The 21,118-nt window shown below is 37.8% G+C and overlaps 2 protein-coding genes across 5 annotated transcripts; one reads left to right on the top strand and one right to left on the bottom strand.

Moving 5' to 3' along the window:
* Window positions 1–10,868, bottom strand: LOC127410289 (zygotic DNA replication licensing factor mcm3-like). The gene is made up of 17 exons (XM_051645477.1): window positions 10,701–10,868; window positions 10,423–10,535; window positions 7,458–7,666; window positions 7,180–7,310; window positions 6,803–7,041; window positions 5,715–5,823; window positions 5,464–5,617; window positions 5,061–5,192; window positions 4,325–4,533; window positions 2,987–3,161; window positions 2,738–2,864; window positions 2,259–2,409; window positions 1,997–2,137; window positions 1,660–1,772; window positions 1,376–1,461; window positions 781–865; window positions 1–597 (listed from the first exon to the last, which is right to left on the bottom strand). Exons 1-17 carry the CDS (start codon window positions 10,773–10,775, stop codon window positions 399–401), a joined length of 2,448 nt encoding a protein of 815 aa, XP_051501437.1. The 5' UTR covers window positions 10,776–10,868; the 3' UTR covers window positions 1–398.
* A 680-nt stretch (window positions 10,869–11,548) lies between these two features.
* LOC127410291 (uncharacterized) lies at window positions 11,549–20,137 on the top strand. Of its 4 annotated transcripts, none has more exons than XR_007892107.1 (6): window positions 11,549–11,725; window positions 12,505–16,107; window positions 16,664–16,811; window positions 17,351–17,420; window positions 17,926–17,974; window positions 18,997–20,137. XR_007892107.1 is itself a non-coding variant. In XM_051645480.1 (6 exons), the coding sequence occupies exons 3-6, from the start codon at window positions 16,681–16,683 to the stop codon at window positions 19,614–19,616; spliced, it is 870 nt and encodes a 289-aa protein (XP_051501440.1). In that variant the 5' UTR covers window positions 11,561–11,725; window positions 12,505–12,592; window positions 16,664–16,680; the 3' UTR covers window positions 19,617–20,137. The 4 variants fall into 4 exon arrangements, 3 of the variants coding, with proteins under 3 accessions (XP_051501440.1, XP_051501439.1, XP_051501441.1); XM_051645480.1 differs by having other exon boundaries at window positions 11,561–11,725; window positions 12,505–12,592; XM_051645479.1 differs by lacking the exon at window positions 12,505–16,107 and having other exon boundaries at window positions 11,562–11,725.
* The last annotated feature ends 981 nt before the right edge of the window (window positions 20,138–21,118 follow it).

Below are 21,118 nucleotides of genomic sequence, written 5' to 3'. Positions count from 1 at the left end.
TTATTTTGATATCAGTTTATTTGTAATTTTTCAGTGGCATGCAAACTCAAAAGTAATTTTTTTTTTTTTTTTTTTTTTACAATAAGCTGGTATTTACAAGTTGTCATGTGAAAATAAAACTGCAGTCACTGATCCAGTCTATTAGTGAGAATTAATTGAACACAACAATGTATATCCTGAATAATGAGGTGTACATTTAAGATAAAAACAGGCTACTGTAAGAGAACAAATGGGAATGTATTCGAAAGTATAACATTTTAGTTATTTGTTTTTTTAAAGAAATACATGTACAAACATATGAAAATAAACATTGTACACATATTGCAAATTATCTGAAAAAGATTCACACTTGAATCTATAACTTTATGTTTTCTCTTGTGCTCCAGAAAATGCCTTCTTTATATAAGGAAGATGATATCATCTGCCACCATAACCTGGTTGTCATCCTGCATGCGGGCGAGGGCCGCACGGACCTCTGTTTCGTTAAATGGTGATGGGCAGCTCTTTTTGATTCCCTCCATCAGAGCGATCAGGCCCACTGACTGGGCATGAGCAGAGTTGAACACCTCAAACAACGCACTTTTGAACTCCTTCAGCCTAGAGCAAACACATAGTACGTGAAACCAACATGGATGTGAAACAATCAGCAACCCTGCCAGCAACGCAGTTTCAGTTTAGAACTTAATCAGAAAAGATACTTTACAAGCAAGTGTCAGCCTTTTAAAAATCCTGAGTGTAAAAGATCTAAGAAATCTTAGAAGTCAAATCTAAAATGCCTACCTGTCAGCAGGCAACTCTGTGTGCCCATTCTGATCAGTTGTGTCCATGAGCTCCTCACCCTGCCTTGCAGGAGCTGGGGACTGAACTGATAAAATAAGAAAATAAATACTGTATTATTACAATTTGTAAAATTTAGAATAAGTGCAGGATGATCTTAAATTAGCAAGATAAACAAAATATGATTGTAGTTGTGTCATTATTTACTCAACCTAATGTCATTTTAAACCTGGATGCTGTTATTTTTTCCCCATGGAACACAAAAGGAGAATTTTAGAGAATCTTCACGCAGCTATTTTCCATTAACCAAATGTTCAGTGACCATATCTGTTGGAAAATTTGAAAATAAATAAATAAATAAATAAATAAATAAAAATGACCAACTGGGTCACTATGGGCTATCGTTGTATGGAAGAGGAGGAGGGTGAAATTTCTCATTTTGTGTTTCACAGAAAAAAATAACAGCATATGTGTTTGGAATGACATGAGGGAAATTACATAATGATAATTTTCATTTTTATGTGAACTATTCCTTTGAGATCCATTTATAATACCCATTTAATACATATCAAAAATATTTTTTTATGGTTCAACTTACTTTCTGGTATATCAGTCTCAGTATTAAAGTCATAGGGGTCATATGACTCACTACCCTGAGATGGCCTGCGCTCAGAATGGCGCCTTCTACAAGACAAAACAAATTAAATTGGGCGATTCTATTTACTCAGCTGGCCACTAGGGGGCCTTAAGCTTTCTCATAATACAGTAGGCACCAAACACCACAATACATTTACTATTATTACAGCTGATAATACTATCTGGGAAGATTCATATGAAAATTTCTATATTTAATTTCATGTTTAATGAGGTAAAACATTAAACCTTTTTCTCTGCTGCCGGGGTGTGTCTTGTGCCTGCTCCTCCTCCTCCTCCTCCTCCTCTGAGGCTGTGTCCTGCTCACCATTTCTGGAGCGCTTTCGTTCCTTCTCCAGAACCTAGAAACAGCAAAGACAAGATTGGGAAGATGTTCATGTTATTGATGGGAACTTTCTATTGGATTTAAATCAACCACCTTATAGGAACTACTACTAAATGTCTTCAAACGTTATGTTTCGAGGCTAAAAACAAAAACTTTAAAAAAACTATTGAAAGTCTTAAAAAAGTAACTTTGTAAGAAATTGTGACAGAAAGAAACTAGAATATGGTAAGACACACAGACCTTCTTGAAATAGGCAAACTGCACAAGTTCAACAGCAACTTCTGTGTCCACCAGCTCCACGACTTTGCTCATTCGAGCTTTGGCATGAGCTGTGGAGAGACGGATCAAAGTCTCCAGGGTCCTAGCAGTGACGGGTGATGTCTGAGAGACAGAACATAGCACAGCTTCATCAAACTATAAATCTATTAGGATCAGATCTATATCTACCACTATGTGGCCAGGAAACCATCTCAAAAGCTTTTGTACATGCGTTTGTATGTACCCGTGCAATGTCAGAACCAAGTTGTTCCTGACTGCGCAGTCGTGAGTACTCCTCTGCGATGTGATTGGCTGCCTCTTGGGACAGAACAGGAGACAGAACTTTGGCAACGTGGATGTACTTCCTCATGAACTCCTTACTCACCACTCTGTATCTAAAAAGACCACAACAACAACCTTTAGCTGTAACGTTCATTCATTAGCTATAATAATATTATAATAATATAGTGTTATAATAGGGTTTTCATATATGCTACTTTAAGAGTGTTTAATGGAAAGATCAGCACGTAATTTCATGCAAAATTAACACGAACCAATTGTTCTTTTTCTTAAAAATGTAAATTAGTAAAGCAAAACACGTCAAACCCTCCAAATACCAGGACATGCATGTGGTGATACTGTAAGCCAAACATAGTCTAAGATTAATTAGCCAAGCTTGTGATTTGCATTACAGAAGAAAGCAAAGTGGGTACTTTTCCATACTTGAGCTTCTTGCTGCCATGGAGGAGTGCATTGTGTTTCTCATACACCTGTAGCTCCTCCTCTTCCTCCTGAATTGCATCAGGATCCTCAGTAGCCAATGCTTCTACTGCACCACCCAGAGCTAGAGCTGTAACACAGACAATCAAATGAGTCAACAATACACTACAACATAAAACAATTTTCAGGTTTGAAATTTGGTATCAAAGTTTGATATTCAGGTCCTCTTTGTTTCTATCTATCAGACCTTACCAGCTCCGTCCTGCTCGCGGGGATCCCTGTAGCGGTGCATGCGCAGCACATGTTCAGAGATCTCACGGTCGTGCTCAGGGTCCATCTGATCCAGCATGATGAACAGCAAATCAAAACGAGACAGCAGGGAGTCCTGTAGACCGATGTTCTCCATGGGGGTCTTATACTGATTGTACTGCACAAAGAGAGAGAGAGATAAACAGAAATTACATACATAAATTCATTGGCATAGGGTGAAAAAATGGAAAAGACTAGCAATGATTAGTTTCTATAGCTTTCTTCACACTGCATATGCATTAGGCCTGCAACTAACGATTATTTTGACAATCGACTAATCTAACGATTATTAGAACGATTATTCTACTATTCGAGCAATTATTGCAATGATAAATCAATAGCCCTTAACCGACTATTCAGCTTGTACCTCGAGTTAAGAAGTTGTATTAAATATGTGCTTGCTAAAAATAAAAGAGGACAAAAGCATCTTTAAAAAATACCTCTAAATGACCTTCACCGAAGGATTTTAATTAAGCTTAATTCAGTAAGAAATTCACTGCAAAATCATGTTATCATCTGAAGCTACAGCAAGTGCATGTGTCTATATCAATGGGGTGCTTCCTTTTTAGACACTCTGACATGCAAGTTTTGCTCCAGCTTTATTTCACGACAACACAGCTTCTGTATTTACTTAATTCGTATTTTTGTACAGTTCCCTAATTCTTTGCAATCTACATCACCTCAAGCTGTTTGGAAAGTTTGGAGTGCATCCGGACTGCGAATTATGTTTTCTTCCTCTCCTTTATCAGGCACTCGAGTTGAAATGCTTCTCTTACGCATCATCGTTAAGAGTTTCATATGATCAAATTACTGTTCGACAACGAAAACTTATATTGGCGCCATTGTCAATAATGTCGACTAATTGTTTCAGCCCTAATATGCATACAGTAGCTTTTCAAATCTGATGTTTAGGACTGACTATCTGCACATCCATTGTGAAATTATTTTACGTTTTCAGTTGTTCATGATATCAAAAATGAAACAACTTTTGAGAATATGCCAAAAATATATATTTTTGCTGCCTGTCTGAACAAAGCCTATTTGCAGTTTCTACAGCAATAGATTAAATTTGCTGAGGTGAAGTGTCACTTTTTAAAATATTGAATTTCGTCTGGCTTTCAACGATTTTGTATAATTCAGATTATTGTTCTTTGGTTTCATGAACTAAATTGAACTTTGAATTGAGAATTACATAATTATATGATGCAAGCACTATTTCACTTACAGATTAAGACTCTGAGCTTGAGATTTGTTTCTAAGATGACCATATGTAGCACTTACCCTGCCATAAACAGGGTTGGCAGCTGCCAGCACGCTGCAGCGAGCATTCAGCCGAGCGTGGATGCCAGCCTTGGCTATGGTGACGCGGCCCTGTTCCATGACCTCATGGATAGCAGTACGATCCATGTCTGACATTTTATCAAACTCATCAATGCAGACCACCCCTCTGTCCCCCAGCACCATGGCACCAGCCTCAAGACGACGCTCTCCTGAGAGACATACACAACTTGATGTGAAGACTGAGGTCACACACAAGACGGAAATACAAAGCACTTGTAAATACATGTGTTCACACTGAAAAAAGTGGTAACCTGCAACTGTTACCTCAAGGATCTATTTCTACTTGATCTAACCCATGAAAATGAATTTCATTAGTGTAAACTAATTTGTCAGGTACATTTTGTCTTTCAGATTAAATAAATTTTGAGTTAACACATAAAGCACATTTTAGGTTACCTGACAAAACATTTTTACAGTGTACACTGAAAAACAAAATGTAAACCAAAAATGTGGTAACATCTAAATGAACAAGTTTTATTCCAATCAAAAATATTATTTAGCATCACTAAGTCAACCTGAATACAATAAGTAACACCAACAAGAACTTTAAGGGTTAGATCAGGTAGAAATAGCTCCTCAAGGTAATTATTGCAGGTTACAGCTTTTTACAGTGTAGGCTCCTTGACTTATCTATGGTTTGTGTGTAAATCAAGACTGTTCCTTTAAATCACAGTACCTGTCTCTTGGTCAGTGGTGACGGCTGCAGTCAGACCCACACCTGAAGAGCCTCGGCCTGTGGTTGGAATGGCACGAGGAGCAGTGTGCAGAACGTAACGGAGCAACTGAGATTTGGCCACTGAGGGGTCACCTGAGAACAGGATTTTAAAAATGATATGTTTTTATGCTCTCATAAATGTAAAAACACCCCTGAAAATGAATTCCGGGGGCAAATATAAATTAACATACTAAGAAGAAGGGAAATGTTATAGAATTAATAAAATGACACATCTTTAACAAAGCAACTTTTTCTTGTACATTCGAATGTACTTTTTATTTTATTTTTTACATGTATAACAACACAGAAAGCAGTTTGCAAATCTGTCTCTAAACATATGTGCAAAATCCAATCAAATACATACCTATGAGAAGCACATTGATGTCTCCTCTAATGCGTGAGCCATTCTCTAAAACCTTCTCCACCCCTCCTAGAAGCATACAAAGGATCGCCTTCTTTATGTACTCGTGACCATGAATACTGGGAGCCAGGGAGCGAGCCAACTGATCAAACAAATTCTAAAATAAAGAAAACCAAAGAAGCCTTTATAGTATGGAAACATTTGCAATATCTTTGAAAACACGTAAATGTAGATGTTAATTTCCATCCTCTCACCTTACAGCGAGATCTACAGAAGCTCTTGATCTTAGCCACATCATCTGCTGAGAAGAAGGGAGAGACTTCTTTGCTCATCTGCTTGACATGGCAGGCGATCATGATGGTCCTGAGCAAACACACATTGGGGAGAAAAGAGGCATTAACTCAGAATGTGACTAACAAAACAGAGACAAGCTATCAATCCCATGGATTAGATATTTATTAAAAATATAATTCCTCTACGACATCTATTGTGATTATCATAACAGAACCTACGATGCATTTAATATAAATTGTCAAATTCATTTTGATTTATTAAATGAATAGTTAACCAAAAAATGAAAATCATGTCATCATTTACTCACCCTTGGGTTGTTCCAATCCTGTATTCCTTTTTTCCTTCCATGGAACACAAAAGGAGATGTTAGGCAGAATGACAACCTTAGTCACCATTCACTTTCATTGTATGAAAAAATGATGCAATATAAGTGAATGGTAACTAAGGTTGTCATTTCTAATGTCTCCTTCTGTGTTCCACAGAATAAAGTCATTTGTATTTAATAAGGTTGGGTATGATACAGATTTCCTGATTCGATTCCGATTCACAAGCTCTCGATTCAGTTTGATTCCAATCTCGATTCTACATCGATTCAAATGGGTGCATTTCTGTTACAATGTCCATTTTGCTTACATATAAAATAAATTCTATCTCAGCTTATGCTCTTAATTATAATGAAACCTTCAAGGCAAACCTTCCAGGTACAATTCGAAATTAAAATTTTTACAAGTATTTACACTGATATGTAGAACACGTGCTTAATCGGTAATGTCTCTTTAAGACTAGCTGCATCAGCCAGTGAGCGCATATAACGAGAGAAGACTTGTGTGGTTTCTTTAGCGCATTCATGTGTGATTAGAATTAAATGTTTCTTTTTTGTTGTAGTTTTTAATCAACAACTGACTGTAAAAAACAGAAAGTGTATTAAAAGTGACATTTTTACCCAGCCCTAGTATGTGAAACGGTGAGTAAATGATGAAAGCTACTTTTATTAGCTACTAATATGCTCCTCGTTCAAAGAATGAAACTGCAGACAGTGCGGCTCTACCTGAAGGTGCCCGAGGTGAACCCGCCTTTCTTGCCGGGCAGGCAGCGGTAGGTGCCAATCACCTGAACCCGGTCCCCTGGTTTAACAGTGTCCACCAGGTCATTGTCCAGGATAATGTCCACAGAGCGGGGCAGCTGACCAGCTGGGGCTTTCTCTGGCATCTCTTGAACTGTTATGGTTTGGTGGTCCTTATAGACGGATAGACCGAATTCAGTCTCCAGAGGATTGTTCTCCTCATCCTAAATGGATCAAAATATAAAAAGAAAAAAAAGAGATATGTATAAGGTTAGTTATTTAAGTTATTTATTAATGTTTCCTATTACTAGATTATTCCTCTATAAAAATCTAAGTGGCATATGTGGGACATGCTACAGTACCTTAGTGGGGTAAATGGCACTTGAAGGGAAGGCATCCAGAGAGGTCAGGTCTGTGTATTTGCGCTCCATTGTCTTCTTAGTGGTCGGACAGTAGTGCACACTGCGCACTACCTTGGGACGCACCAAAGAGCCTGTAAATACAATAAATACAATAACACTCACATATTGCATTTTACAGCAGACTAAAATCAACAGATAACACTGTCATTAAAATTTACACAGAAATATAGACTAAGGGATAAAAAGACCAATGTGCTTCTAAACAGGCTTGGACGTACATTTAGTGGTGATGCCCTCCAAACACACCATCCTGCCAAGCAGGCGAGAGGTCAGGGTTCGGGGGGAGACATGCTTGCTGCCGAAGCTGCCCTCAAGGCCGATGAAGAACTCCTCATGCTGTTTGGCATAAGTGGCATCTATTGAAGCCACCAGGTCTTTCAGGGCACGCTGGAATGCCAAAAGCTCCTCAAATGCATTATTCAGCAACCTGAGGACCAGAGAATTTTCATTTCAGTAAGAATATGGTCACACTTTACGTTACAATGAAAAACTGTATGTAATTAAACAGTAATTACAGAGTCACAACTAACAAATTTTGGTTCCTAGAACATTTTGGGATCGTTAATTAATGGTAATAAAAAAAACTAAAAAGAACATTCCTAGAATGTTAGGAGTTGGTTCCTCAAAAAAATAACCAAATGAGAACTACACACCTACGTTAAGCCCACTATACACTGTAGGATTTTTACAGTCATTTAAGATTGTTGCTTGACAGGGGGCCTGGGTAGCTCAGTAAGTAAAGACGCTGACTACCACCCCTGGAGTCGTGAGTTCGAATCCAGGGCATGCTGAGTGACTCCAGCCAGTTCTCCTAAGCAACCAAATTGGCCCGATTGCTAGGGATGGTAGAGTCACATGGGGTAACCACCTCATGGTCGCTATAATGTGGTTCTCGCTCTCGGTGGGGCGCATGGATGCCGTGGAGAATACCGTGAAGCCTCCACACACGCTATGTCTCTGCGGTAACGAGCTCAACAAGCCACGTGATAAGATGCGCAGATTGAAGGTCTCAGACGCGGAGGCAACTGAGATTCGTCCTCCGCCACCCGGATTGAGGCGAGTCACTATGCCACGAGGACTTACAGCGCATTGGGAATTGGGCATTCCAAATTGAGGAGAAAAGGGGAGAAAAAAAAAAAAAGATTGTTGCTTGTCAGACTGTACGATATGAATGCATTGATATCGCCATGGCACACTGTGCGACATTATTTCAGACTGTACGATACACATTGTAGCCGACCATGGTCCCAATCGTCCCGATCAGTGAATGTGACACATTACGTGAGCGTTGCAGAATAGAAGTGAAATGGCGAGATTTGCCCGTCCCGGAGGAGCATTTTTTTTCTGAAAGTCAGGACATCAGCATTTCCGTTGCTCCAATACCACCCCATCACAAGCATAGGCTAACATAAAAAGATGGATTTTGTCAAATAGGCCTATAATAAGACAGCCTGATCACAAATACAAAAATGACAAATGTTGAGAATGAACGCGAGTGCAGGAGGTAGCCTACAGTAATAGTTAGCTACCACAAGCAAATATTCATTGTGGAAATGAAAAGACTTGTGGCCTGAAAAATGACACATTTCTCTGTTCACATAAGGGGGGAAAAAAATGGGTTATAGTACATCTTTCTCCTCTTTTAGATTAGAAACCTATCAGCCACGCAACATTTCTAAAATTCATATAGGCTGATAATATATTGGCCTTGCAAATTCCCTATGGATAATCCAAAAACACAACACAGATTTCTATTATTGTATTTACATTTATGCATTTGGCAGATGCTTTTATCCAAAGTGACTTACAGTGCACTTATTACAGGGACAATCCCCCTGGAGCAACCTGCCTTGCTCAAGGACACAATGGTGGTGGGGATTGAACCAACAACCTTTTACTTACCAGTTCAGTGCTTTAGTCCACTACACCACCACCACCATTGTATTCAATTGTATCTGCTGATTTGGATTAAAACGTCCCATTAAGACTTACCAATATAAATTGTTCAAACTTTTATATATATAAAGTTGGAGTGGTGTGAATCTTAACAAAAGAAGTTTACAGACATTTAAAGTAAATTTATTTAACGTAAAATAAATGGGGCCTGGGTATCTCAGTGACGCTGACTACCACCCCTGGAGTCACGAGTTAGAATCCAGGGCATGGTGAGTGACTCCAGCCAGGTCTCCTAAGCAACCAAATTGGCCCGGATGCTAGGGAGGGTAGAGTCACATGGGGTAAACTCCTTGTGGTTGCGATTAGCTGTTCTCGCTCTCAATGGCGCGCATGGTAAGTTGTGCATGGATCGCGGAGAGTAACATGAGCCTCCACATGCTGGGAGTCTCCGCGGTGTCATGCACAACGAGCCGTGATAAAATAAGCAGATTGATGGTCTCAGAAGCGGAGGCAACTGGATTGAGGTGAGTAACAGCGCCACCACAAGGACCTAATAAGTAGTGGGAATTGAGCATTCCAAATTGGGGAGAAAAGGGGATAAATAAATGAATAAAAAAAGTTAAAATAGTAATTAAAATAAAGTTGTAAAGAAAATGCATGATAAATTTAAAGAAAAAAACGTGTTAAGAAACGTGTTATTTATTTTCGTTTTGTTAGCTCTGTATTTATTTAATTCAGGGAATAATGCTTTCATATTGCTTAAGGGAAGTATTTTCTGCATATTTATTTATTAAAACTTTTTAAATAAGATGAAAAGAAGAAAAAAACATTAAAATATTGCTACGGTGCAGACGCGTGGCAGGTTTCTTTCCAAGTGAATTAGGGTGCGAGAGAGGAGCGGAATAGCATTCACACTACACGGCTGCGATGCTACATTTCTGACACTGCCAGAACTTCGTCGGGGCTAAAGATCATCAAAGGCTATTATTAATCGGCCGTCGGTGAACATGTCACACTGAACGTTGTAAGATTGCCGATTTTGCCCCACGACGACAGAAATCCTTTAGGATTCCCGAAATTTGTCTCAGACGGGGCCAAAATCGTACAGTGTGCACCAGGCTTTAGGGGAACGTTCTGTGTTTTCTGGGGGTAATACAAAACAATTACGTGTACACGATATGTCATTAAATAGTGCAGCTGCTTGTATATACACTCTGTTATTATTAATACTATTGTAAAGTATAAAGTGTAAAAAAAAAAAAAAAAAAAAAAAAGGTGAACACATACTTGACTGCTCGCGTTTCGTTGCGGCGGCGCAGGTCGTTGATGTTAACAAGGAGTCTGGATTTGTTGTCGCTGATCATCTGTCGCACTTTGCTCTGATAGATGCCTTGGTCTTGCTGGAAAATGTGTAAAAGCGGGAGAAAACGTTGTCAACAAACTCGAGCACAATAAACACGAAAACCATCAAACCAAGTTACATTATATTGTGGGGCTTTGTTCCTACACATCATCGTCCCATATATTAACAGCTAATAAGCCTGTAATAAATGCGTTATACTCACATCATCGTCAAGAAAATCCAGATAATCCCTCTGGGCCTCCCTCATTTCTTGGTCGTCCACAACTTCAGCAGCCATTTTTGTATAAAGCTTTCAAAAGATGTCAAGAAATGCTCAATGCAGAACTCCTCGTGTCGGCAGCAGAACTGTTGTGTGTCTTTTTCGCGCCAGTCGGTTTCCTCTCACAGGGGAATCGGAGCTCTGATTGGCCAATACTCCAGTGACTCACCAGCATATTCTGTTTCTTGGATCGCGATGTCCAATCAAATCCACAGTAGTGATATTTCGCCCAGCCCATTTCAGCTTTTCGCGCGAAAAGTTTAGCAGTGTTGCGCATGCGCAAGACGCGGATAACTTGTTTAGGCACTACTAAATAATGGTTTTTGTTGGCAACAAAATTAAACCCATTTTCATTCCCTCTTCCCGGTGCTTATTTTTCCTAAGGCTTTGAAGCCGTCACTAAAACAGTCTGTAAATCAGGAATTTGGAAAATTCTAATAAACGACAATTATCTGCGCCTTTGAGCCCACCTAGCGGCTGATCTCTGCCAATGTACTGAAAGCGTGTAACCTGTTTTCCATTTATTTAACCTTCGGTACAATAGGAAACCCCGTGAACTTGATTTGATATATTATTTGCTTTGTTGGCCATTTTGTAATTTTATTAATTTATAGAAAAATGGGTATTTAGGCATTTTAACTTCAAAGTGCTATTATCTGAATTTTATGAAAATTTAAGTTTACAATACTGCAAAATGTGTGTTTTTTTTATTTATGTTTTTTATATAACTGAAGATTTTTGCTCAGTCATTTTGAGTCATATTTGAGAGCCACTTCTAACCACGCCCAAACTCATGAGCCGCTGGCACAACAGGTCGTTCATTTGAGACTGTCACAGAGACAGAGAAGTTGCACAAAAATGCACAAGTTTAGTAAAGGGATTTAGTCTTTGGGTTAACACGAAACCCCTTGTTTCTTTAAAAAGGCAATGAGAACAGCCAAAAGAGCGACTTTTAAGGTATCTCACAGGTGAGGAGCTTCATATTACAAATTCAAAATATAGATCACATATAGGTCTATATATTTTTTTACTTAGGAAGTTACATACAGATAGTTTCCAACTTTCTTTTAAGTACATTTTGATGCATGTGTATAAAGTGACAAGTTCTTGTTTTTTAGTGATTTATCTATGACAATTAAGGCTTGTTTAAAAGTGTAATTATTGCATCTCTTTGATTATACATGTCAATTTTGTCTCTTATGCCAATGTAAAATACAATACATTTGTTGGCTCCATAAGACTGAAGTATATAGTGCTAGTAAGTTTGTGTGGGTGTGGGAACAGACAGTAGTTTGAATAGTGTTAGGGTGGTGTCTACACAGATATTATCAAAGATTTCTAATCAGAGAATGCTGAGATCTTTGCTTGAATAGGCTTTTAAAATCTAGTGAGCTGCCTACCTACCTTCAGCATTTTGGGCATCACAGAAAATTTGAATGCAAATATATACCCAAAAACAAGCTGTCTAGGCAGCACGCTAGGTTTTGAGACAGAGCCAGTGTTTTAGAATTAAAAGATTGTTGGATTGGTCCTCGAGCTATGGAGCTACATATATACTGCAGAGAGCAATGTGAGAACTTAGTAAACACAATGAACAATACAAGAGAGCCAGTTATTAACTAATCAGCTGTAAGAGGTTTAGTTAACAAGAACTGGCTCATTGTCTGGCTCTTTGCCTGAATCATGCCATGCTGTTTTGTAAATAAATATTGTCTACCCTCATGCTGTTTTCTGCTTCTCTTTGCAGCATATTTGAATTTTCATCCTGAGTTTCACCATGTCCAGCAAAGTTTTGGGCTGTCTGAGTACACTGACATTGAGAGTAAAACAGTTAGGTCAGTTACCACGCCTTTCAAACTGGTTACCCTCTCTCCCATTACCTCAGGCCACCGTGCTTGCCTCTGATGTGCCCAGCCTTTTCCGCGAGCCATACATCCTTTCTGGCTACCGACCTGTGAATCAGGAATGGCGGAGCTACTTCTGTAGCCTCTTCCAACGCCACAATGAGTCGCTCAATGTGTGGACACACCTGCTGGCAATCCCTGCGGTTCTACTCCGCTTTTCTTTCTTCGCAGGTGCGTGGGGGCTGACTGTGAATGCGGCCTCTTTGCCTTTGCTTTTGTACGTGCTCTCCTCGCTTACCTACCTTAGCTGCAGCGTGGCCGCCCATCTGCTGCAGTCACACTCTGAGCTGGCCCATTACTCCCTATTCTTCCTGGACTATGTTGGAGTAGCAGTTTACCAATATGGTTGTGCATTAGGCCTTTATTTTTACTGTTCTGAGCATGCATGGCGACAAAGCCCGGTGGGTGCTGTGTTCCTACCCGGTGCTGCTGTGCTAGCCTGGGTGTCCGTTGCCAGCTGCTGCTTTGCCAAATTCCATTACCGTCGCCCATACCCCCTCTGTAGGAAGATCTGTCAGATCATTCCAACGAGCCTGGCATACATGCTCGACATCAGCCCTGTAGCGCATCGCCTGGCAACCAGATCTTGGGAGGAGCCGGTGTTAATGTTCCATGCCCTTCAAATTGTGTTCTTCATGTTAGCAGCACTGTTTTTCTCTTGCCCTATTCCAGAGCGCTTCTTTCCAGGAAGATTTGATATTGTGGGCCATGGCCATCAGATCTTCCACATCTTCCTGGCCATGTGTACTCTGTGCCAGCTGGAAGCACTGTTTAAAGACTTTCTGGTGCACCAGCAGTCTGTATTAGAGGTGCATGGAGAACACTTTATCTTACTTGCTGGAGGGTCTTTCTTTGTCTTGGTTTTGTGCAGTGTTCTGACTGCAATTCTTATGAGAGGTGCAGTGCAGAAGCAGCTAAAGAAAAAAGTATCTGACTAAAAAAAATATAGAAAGTATTTAACAATGAAGTTCTGCTTAGTTATACAGCACCAACCAGAGGTATTTAATAATATATAAATTTTAAGTTTACTAAAAAATAGTAATCCACTACAAATGACTAATTATTTCTCTAAAAAATACTTTTTGGGGGAAAGTAATTACATTAATATTTACTTTACTTTTATGTTACTTTCTAACACAATTTTTCCACTCAACAAAGTCAAACTAATGTCTATATTTCTTTCATGTTCATTGTTTCACACAAGTCATACACTTAGCACATCACATTTCTTCTTCACAATGACTCGTTACAGGGCCATAATTCATGTATTCTACATAAATAATACATTAGAAATAAGCATAACCCTATAATGTACTTAAAAGCAATAAAATTAATTGAAAGTCAGTAACTGTAAACTGATTACAAGAATTTCAAATGTAATGCAATACATTATTTGACTAAAAATGTATTAAATTACAGTAACTTATTGCTTTGTAATTGAATTACACCCTGTAAATGTATTATTCATTGTTAGTTCATGTTAACTAACTTAGTTAACTAATAGTAGCGAATACAACCTTATTGTAAAATGGCACCAGAAATATAATAAATATTGAAAAAATAAATAGGCCTATTAATAAATCATAAACTGTGTTCAGACATCATCATATCCAGATCTGAACAGAATAATTTATTTTTGTGCAGTTTGTTTATTATGAGTAATGTGATGGGATAAAGTATTTTTATTTATTTATTTATTTTGACATGCAAAGTCCTGTTATAATCACATTTTGAAATCCCAGATATCAGATATGCCTTAGGGAAGCATTTTATTGTTTAACTATCAAATACTTTTACAAATCATATCAAGCACAGATACTGAGTGGGTTTTCCCCACAAATGAACTCACTGTTCAAGGCAGGATAGTGAACCACTTCGCCAACATTCCTCTGAGATCCAGTACTGTATGGGTTTGCATAAATGGCCTATTTACTTGAAAACTGTTTAGAGTCTGGGACAATATGTTAGGCTTTGTCAAAGCAAAAACATTCAAATTAAGGGGTAAAGCTGAGTTTGGCCCCAACTGGAATGAGGAAGGGTGGATGAGGGGAACAAAGTAGTTAGAGTTGTTTTAGATTCTCTTGAACAAATGAAGTACTGCGATGCTTTTAATGTATGCTTTTTTTTTTTTATCTTTCTCTGTATGAATTCTTATTCACTGTATTTGATTCCTCATATCAAATCATTTCTACCTCGTTGTGGTAGAAATATCAGTTTGAACCCTGTGTTTTAACAAAAGGTTCTTTAGGTACCTTTGTATTTTCAATGTGTTTACAGTAAATTACTAATGTTCTTACAAATGTTTGGTGAGTTTTGCATATTTATATTCATTTCCTCAGATCAGTTCTCATGAACCTTAGTTGCCTTAATGATTATTTTGCCACAATTGTCTTTTAGTCAAATTATAATATAAAATATTATATTATTTATAGATTTAAGCTGTCTAAAGAATGAGATCCTGAAGTATCTTTTGAAAATGTACTTTGTCGCCTATAATATCAAGGCTAATAAGCAGGTTAAAGAATTAACTGAGACTAATTAACTTTGTAATAATAATAACGTTACATTTATTACTTTGTTTACTGTATCAGACCGGATGTTTTCTTGAAAGGGTCAACCACATTATCAACATATAGTTCCAAAAATGTGAGACCGCACTGAAAATCTAGGATTTGTTTTCTTTTTACTTAAATGAGGAAATAAAACAGTAAATAAACCTGGAAACTTGTAAACCAAAGAAAAGTTTTGTGGAAAATGTAAAAAAGAATAATTATATTTATAGCATTTATAGCATTATGTGCATTATTTATAGCTCACTAATTGAACAAGCAAATTTGTGACACTGACCAAGTTAACTTGTTCCTTGCATCCATTGAATCTTACAAGATGCTCTTTGAAACATGCTGGGATAACATAAAGCATCAGGTTTTGACAGCTTAATACTGCATAGCATAAGGTGGGCATACCAAATACTAAAAATTCTAAAATTCATATACATTTTTCAATTCAAAGATTACATTTGAAAATAATGCAAAATAGAAGCAATTTCACTAGTGGTCTAAGATGTTTGGACTCCACTGTGTGTCATGCCTCTAAAATACATGAGGAGGCAGCAGTGTTCCATTCAAAAGCTGATCAGTTGTTTAGTTTAATTAGGTATCATTAAAAACAAAAAGAGTCATACAGATATAAAATATGAATTTAAATGGTACTTTTTAAATAAAACTTTAATATTTGAAGTTAATCACATTGACAAGAAAAATGCGAGAGAGGTGAATTCTTTAGAGGGAGATAAGAATTAGGCATTGTAGAGGTTGGAATGCAGAATGAGGAAGTTTGTGACTCAGTGTCCCAGTTGGATCAGTGTGTTTGTGGAGAGCAATGACACACAGTATAGGCAAGATGATGACAGGTTATCTACTTTTATTATGTAACTGATGTAAAAGGTAAGTTGACTTTTTATTTTATTTTTAATTGTTGCAGCTAAAGAGTGAATGATAGAAAGATGTTTATAGTTTTTAGTGTCTGAAATGTCTCACAGAATCCAAACAGCTAAAGGCTTGCATGATTATGATGTCAAACAACAGTTCTTGTGGCTACTGTGCACAAAGCTGCTGTAAAATATTCAAATTAATATTAATTTTACAGTGTTGTATACCTTATGTACATATTAAACTTCTATTCATAATGGTATACGTTTCATTGGCTGTGTTTGCTTATATACTTCACATTCTAGTAATGACTGTCTGTTTGTGTTAAAGAGATAGCTTACCCAAAAATGACAATTCTGTCAACATTTAATCAGCCTCATGTTGTACCAAATGACTATGTCTTTTTTCATCTTCCGTGGAACACAAAAGGCAGTATGTTAGTCACCATTCACTATCATTGCATCAGGTTGTTATTTTGCCCAACATCTCCATTTGGGCTCCATGAATTATAGTCTGTGCGAGTTTTTGATTTCAAGGATTTAATTAATTTCCTTACCACCGTTTTTTATAGAAACTGGATGAAGACTTATGGCTCCTGTTGAGGAGGGAGTTATAACCTGGTTATCAGGTTGTTCTTCCTCCCTACATATTACCATTGTGTCTGCCCTCTTCATCATCACTTACATCACACTCTACAGTCTTTGCGCAAGATGTTTCAGGTAATTAATATATATTTTATACTATATCTGTCTTTTATTTGGAATATGTATTATAATATTGTTCTTTTATTGGGATACTGATAATATTATTATGATCATGGTTATAATGTGATATAAGTATGTGTCAACTAAGAGTTGCATATCTTGTGTTGTGCTTATTCAAAACACACCCAGGAAAAGGGAGTGAATGTAATCCATGTATTACACTAGAATCCAGTGAGTGTTCAAATGGATGATCTCAAAGGAATGTGCTACAGCAGGTTAAGATCAAGGGACCTTGATGTGTTCATAACCTATGTGCCTTAAGTCACACAGCGTGAATAGCAGAACTTTTTTAATTGTTTGTGTTACTGTGAGAAAATCGGAGACCTGTTTGTCAACTCCAGCACATTTAAACTGATGTAAACCACAAAGATGGACAACTGATAACTTCATGTTTGCATTAAAAGACCATGCAAAACATTTGGAACAGATATGTCTGTGACATTTCTAGCAGTATAATGGACTTTTCTCTCTTATGTATCCCATATGTTTGACAGTGCCAGTGAATCCCCCATGCATTTCCACAGACGAGAGAAAAGGAATAGTCCAACTGCATTTCCACAAAATGTAAGAAACTGACACAAAACAGCACTCAGAATGTAATATATACTGTAAATTAGTACTTTCAAGATTTTTGTAAGCATTTAAACATTGTGTTGCAAAGGAATACACTTTTGGCCATTAGCTTATACTATATAGAAAGTCAAAACTGAATGGTATATTAATGTACGGTCACTGATGACAATTTACATTGGAAGAAACTTTCTTTTCCATGCTTTTGAGATTCCACTGCACTATTGAACCATATCTATCCTGTTGTGGTCAATTAAAATCCTTTGGTGGTAAATTACAGTGAATCAGCAAGAGCGTAATTTGTTAGAGTTATTGGATTACTCTTCTAAAGGAAATGAAACTGTGATGGAGAATGTAGTTAGAGAAAGCAACTAAATGATACAAAAGCGTTGTCCGATAAGGTTTATATTCAAGCCCTAAATAGGACCAGCATAAAAATTATTGCATTTGACATGAAATGGAGAAAGGTAAATAATGATAAATAAATGTCCTCTTTCAGGAAGTACCTACTGAGCAGTTCAACAGAAATGTAAACAAGTTTGAACATGGTCAGTATACCTATGGCATTAATATTTTGTATACAATTTTATTAAAAGTGCAATACTGGAGTATTGCAATATCCACTGTTTTGATCACATCAGTATCTAAATATTTAACCAAAAAGCAGGCAAAAAAGTTTTGTAAATGAATTCAAATGTCTGCATAATTTATATTTGTATACCAAATTAATTTCAAGCATTTAAGCATAAGCCTTTAGATCAAAAGATTGTGATAAACTTAAAGGGTTAGTCACCCCAAAATGAAAATTCTCTCATCATTTACTCACCCTCATGCCATCCCAGATGTGTATGACTTTCTTCTGCAGAATACAAATTAAGATTTTAAGAATATTTCAGCTCTGTAGGTCCATACAATGCAAGTAAAGGGTGACCAGTCCTTTGAAGCTCCGAAATGCAGATAAAGTCAGCATAAACATAATCCATCAGACTCCAGTGGTTTAATTACTGTCTTCTGAAGCAATTTATTTAGTTTTGATTCAAAATGTAACTCCTTTTTCACTGTACATCTTGACAGCAGTCTCTTTGGCGATCATGATTTCAAGCTCGATTACACTTCCTATAGCACCATCTAGCGCTCTGTGCATGCGCCAAGCACTAGGAAGTGTAATTGAGCTTGAAATCATGATCGTGCCTAGAGATTGCAATGGCAAGATATACATTGATAAAGGAGTTATATTTTGGTCTGTTCACACCCAAAACCAACTAAGACATTCTTTAAACCACTGGAGTCATATTGATTACTTTTATGCTGACTTTATCTCCTTTTTGGAGCCTGGCCACCATTCACTTGCATTGTATGGAACTACAGAGCTGAGATATTCTTCTAAAGATCTTTGTTTGTGTTCAGCAAAAGAAAGAAAGTCATACACATCTGGGATGGGATGAGGGTGAGTAAATGATGAGAGAATTTTCATTTTTGGGTAAACTTTCTCTTTAAATTCAGACACTTGTGTCCAAACTTTTCACTGTTGGTGTACATTTCATTTAGTTCTGACTTCCTCCCTTAACAGGTCATTCACATTTCAACCAGGAACTCATTCCCATCCCCTCTCAAATTCCTGGAGATTCGATGGGAACATCAACTCCTCTATGTGTTAAAATCCCACCACTTCCTTCCCTCCCATCGGATCCCATGGCTCACCTTGAGCCTCTGAGACGTTCATTTCATCAACAGGACAGTGGGAATGTTACATCCCAGAGTTATGACAACTCCCTTTGCAGTATTCCAGCTGCAAAGTATCTAACAGATCACATACACTCTCTTATGGAATTTGAATTGAATGAAGAAAATCCTTATGAGTGCATTAGGGAACCTCTAAGTGACAAAGCTGATGGGGAGAGTGAGAGCCCTTCCCCAGCAATGGCAAAGCTGCTGGAGCCTGCTGTTAATCACTCAGTCACAGCCCTCAACAATCTAGTAAACAACCAGGCAGTGGGGCAGCCTCTCATTTCTCAAACTCATAGTGACCAATATTTGACTAGCACAGAACCAACTGTTGTTTACGCTGCAGTGAACTGGAAAACCAAAAGTCAAAAGAACACAGAAGCTCTGTTTCATACAGACGCTGTGGTTGATATGGCTGATATTGCTGAGGAAGCTGTCCCTCCCATTCCAGACAAACATTTCTAGTATCATGAAAAGGCACCATTGTGATTCATAATATTGATGTATTTCTTACTTTTCACCAGTTTTGTATTTTGTTTTACCAACTGTACTTGCATGTTACATAACATGTAATAAATATCAGTTCTAACATGCAACTTTTTGTTAAACAGTATAAATCAAGACCTCTCCGCCTGGGTTATTCTAGGTCAATGTAGAGTCACATGACACAATACCCAGACTGGATTCAGAGACTGAAACCCATCATGCCTGTGCTGTCCAGACCTGAAATCCCCTTTGGAGTCGGCCGACAGAAGAAAGCTTATAATCCCCAGACATTACATGACGGACGTTTTCTTCCAAACGTCTGTTTGCGAATAAACAATAATTACGGAATATTTAGGAAATAGCCAAAATAAGGATGGTAAAATTATGTAGGTGAACAGTGACACATCATGGAAATGTCGCAGGCAGTCATCTAAAGTGGAAATTTAGATTTTTATTTTGTTTATTTTTATTAATCTGCAATAAAACAAACATTTATGAATGCTACAGTGTCAACTATATCAAACTGCTTGTGCTTGAAAAGTTTAGGCCCTTTATTAAGATATATCAGAATCAGAATGAGCTAATAATAATAATGCATGTTACTGGTTATAGATAGTCATATCTAGTCATGTCTGTAGTATTATTATGCTGTTCTTTGATCTGTGTGATTGTAATGTACTGTTATTGAACTGTGGTAGTGTATGCTGTCTAAATGCGACGTGGATAATAATTTCTTCACTCTCTTAAAATGGATTGACACTACTTTTGTATATTTATCTTTTTTTTAATCTGTTATATCGTATTTATTTATTTTTTATGTCACTATATGTATATATGTTTAAATGTATATGTTTGTATGTATGTATATATGTTGCATTCTCTTGCACTGGAAGCTTCTGTCACCATGACAAATTTCTTGTGTATGTACGCATACTTGGCAATAAAGCACATTCTGATATATCTTAATATTAAAAACAAACATGGTGGAACAGCTAGGCCAAAAACAACCCTCATCTTACATAATCTATTTATTTATTTATTTAAAAAAAAAAAAAAAAGAATGATCCCCTTTTATCCCCAATTTGGAACGCCCAATTCCCACTACTTAGTAGGTCCTCGTGGTGGCGCGTTACTCACCTCAATCCGGGTGCCGGAGGACAAGTCTCAGTTGCCTCCACTTCTGAGACAGTCAATCTGCGCATTTTATCACGTGCCTTGTTGTGCATGACACCCCGGTGACTCACAGCATGTGGAGGCTCATGCTACTCTCACGCACAATTTACCACGTGCCCCATTGAGAGCGAGAACCACTAATCGCAACCAGGAGGAAGTTACCCGATGTGACTCTACCCTCCCTAGCAACCGGGCCAATTTGTTTGCTTAGGAGACCTGGCTAGAGTCACTCAGCACACCCTGGATTGGAACTCGTGACTCCAGGGGTGGTAGTCATCGTCAATACTTGCTGAGCTACCCAGACCCCC

This window comes from Myxocyprinus asiaticus, chromosome 19 (genome assembly GCF_019703515.2).
Source record: "Myxocyprinus asiaticus isolate MX2 ecotype Aquarium Trade chromosome 19, UBuf_Myxa_2, whole genome shotgun sequence".
In the NCBI taxonomy this organism is placed as follows: domain Eukaryota; kingdom Metazoa; phylum Chordata; class Actinopteri; order Cypriniformes; family Catostomidae; genus Myxocyprinus; species Myxocyprinus asiaticus.
The sequence above is the reverse complement of the archived record's forward strand: the minus strand, read 5'-3'. Positions and strand labels throughout refer to the sequence as shown.

Bases quoted from the DNA above. Each gene is read 5' to 3' on its own strand.
- LOC127410289 (XM_051645477.1), bottom strand. From the start codon at position 10,775: ATGGCTGCTGAAGTTGTGGACGACCAAGAAATGAGGGAGGCCCAGAGG. The intron at 10,536-10,700 runs GTGAGTATAACG...CACATTTTCCAG, and splicing joins TGGATTTTCTTGACGATGAT to CAAGACCAAGGCATCTATCA. The intron at 7,667-10,422 runs GTATGTGTTCAC...TCTGGTCCTCAG, and splicing joins AACGAAACGCGAGCAGTCAA to GTTGCTGAATAATGCATTTG.
- LOC127410291 (XM_051645480.1), top strand. From the start codon at position 16,681: ATGGCTCCTGTTGAGGAGGGAGTTATAACCTGGTTATCAGGTTGTTCT. The intron at 16,812-17,350 runs GTAATTAATATA...TATGTTTGACAG, and splicing joins CTTTGCGCAAGATGTTTCAG to TGCCAGTGAATCCCCCATGC. The intron at 17,975-18,996 runs GTCAGTATACCT...CTCCCTTAACAG, and splicing joins TGTAAACAAGTTTGAACATG to GTCATTCACATTTCAACCAG.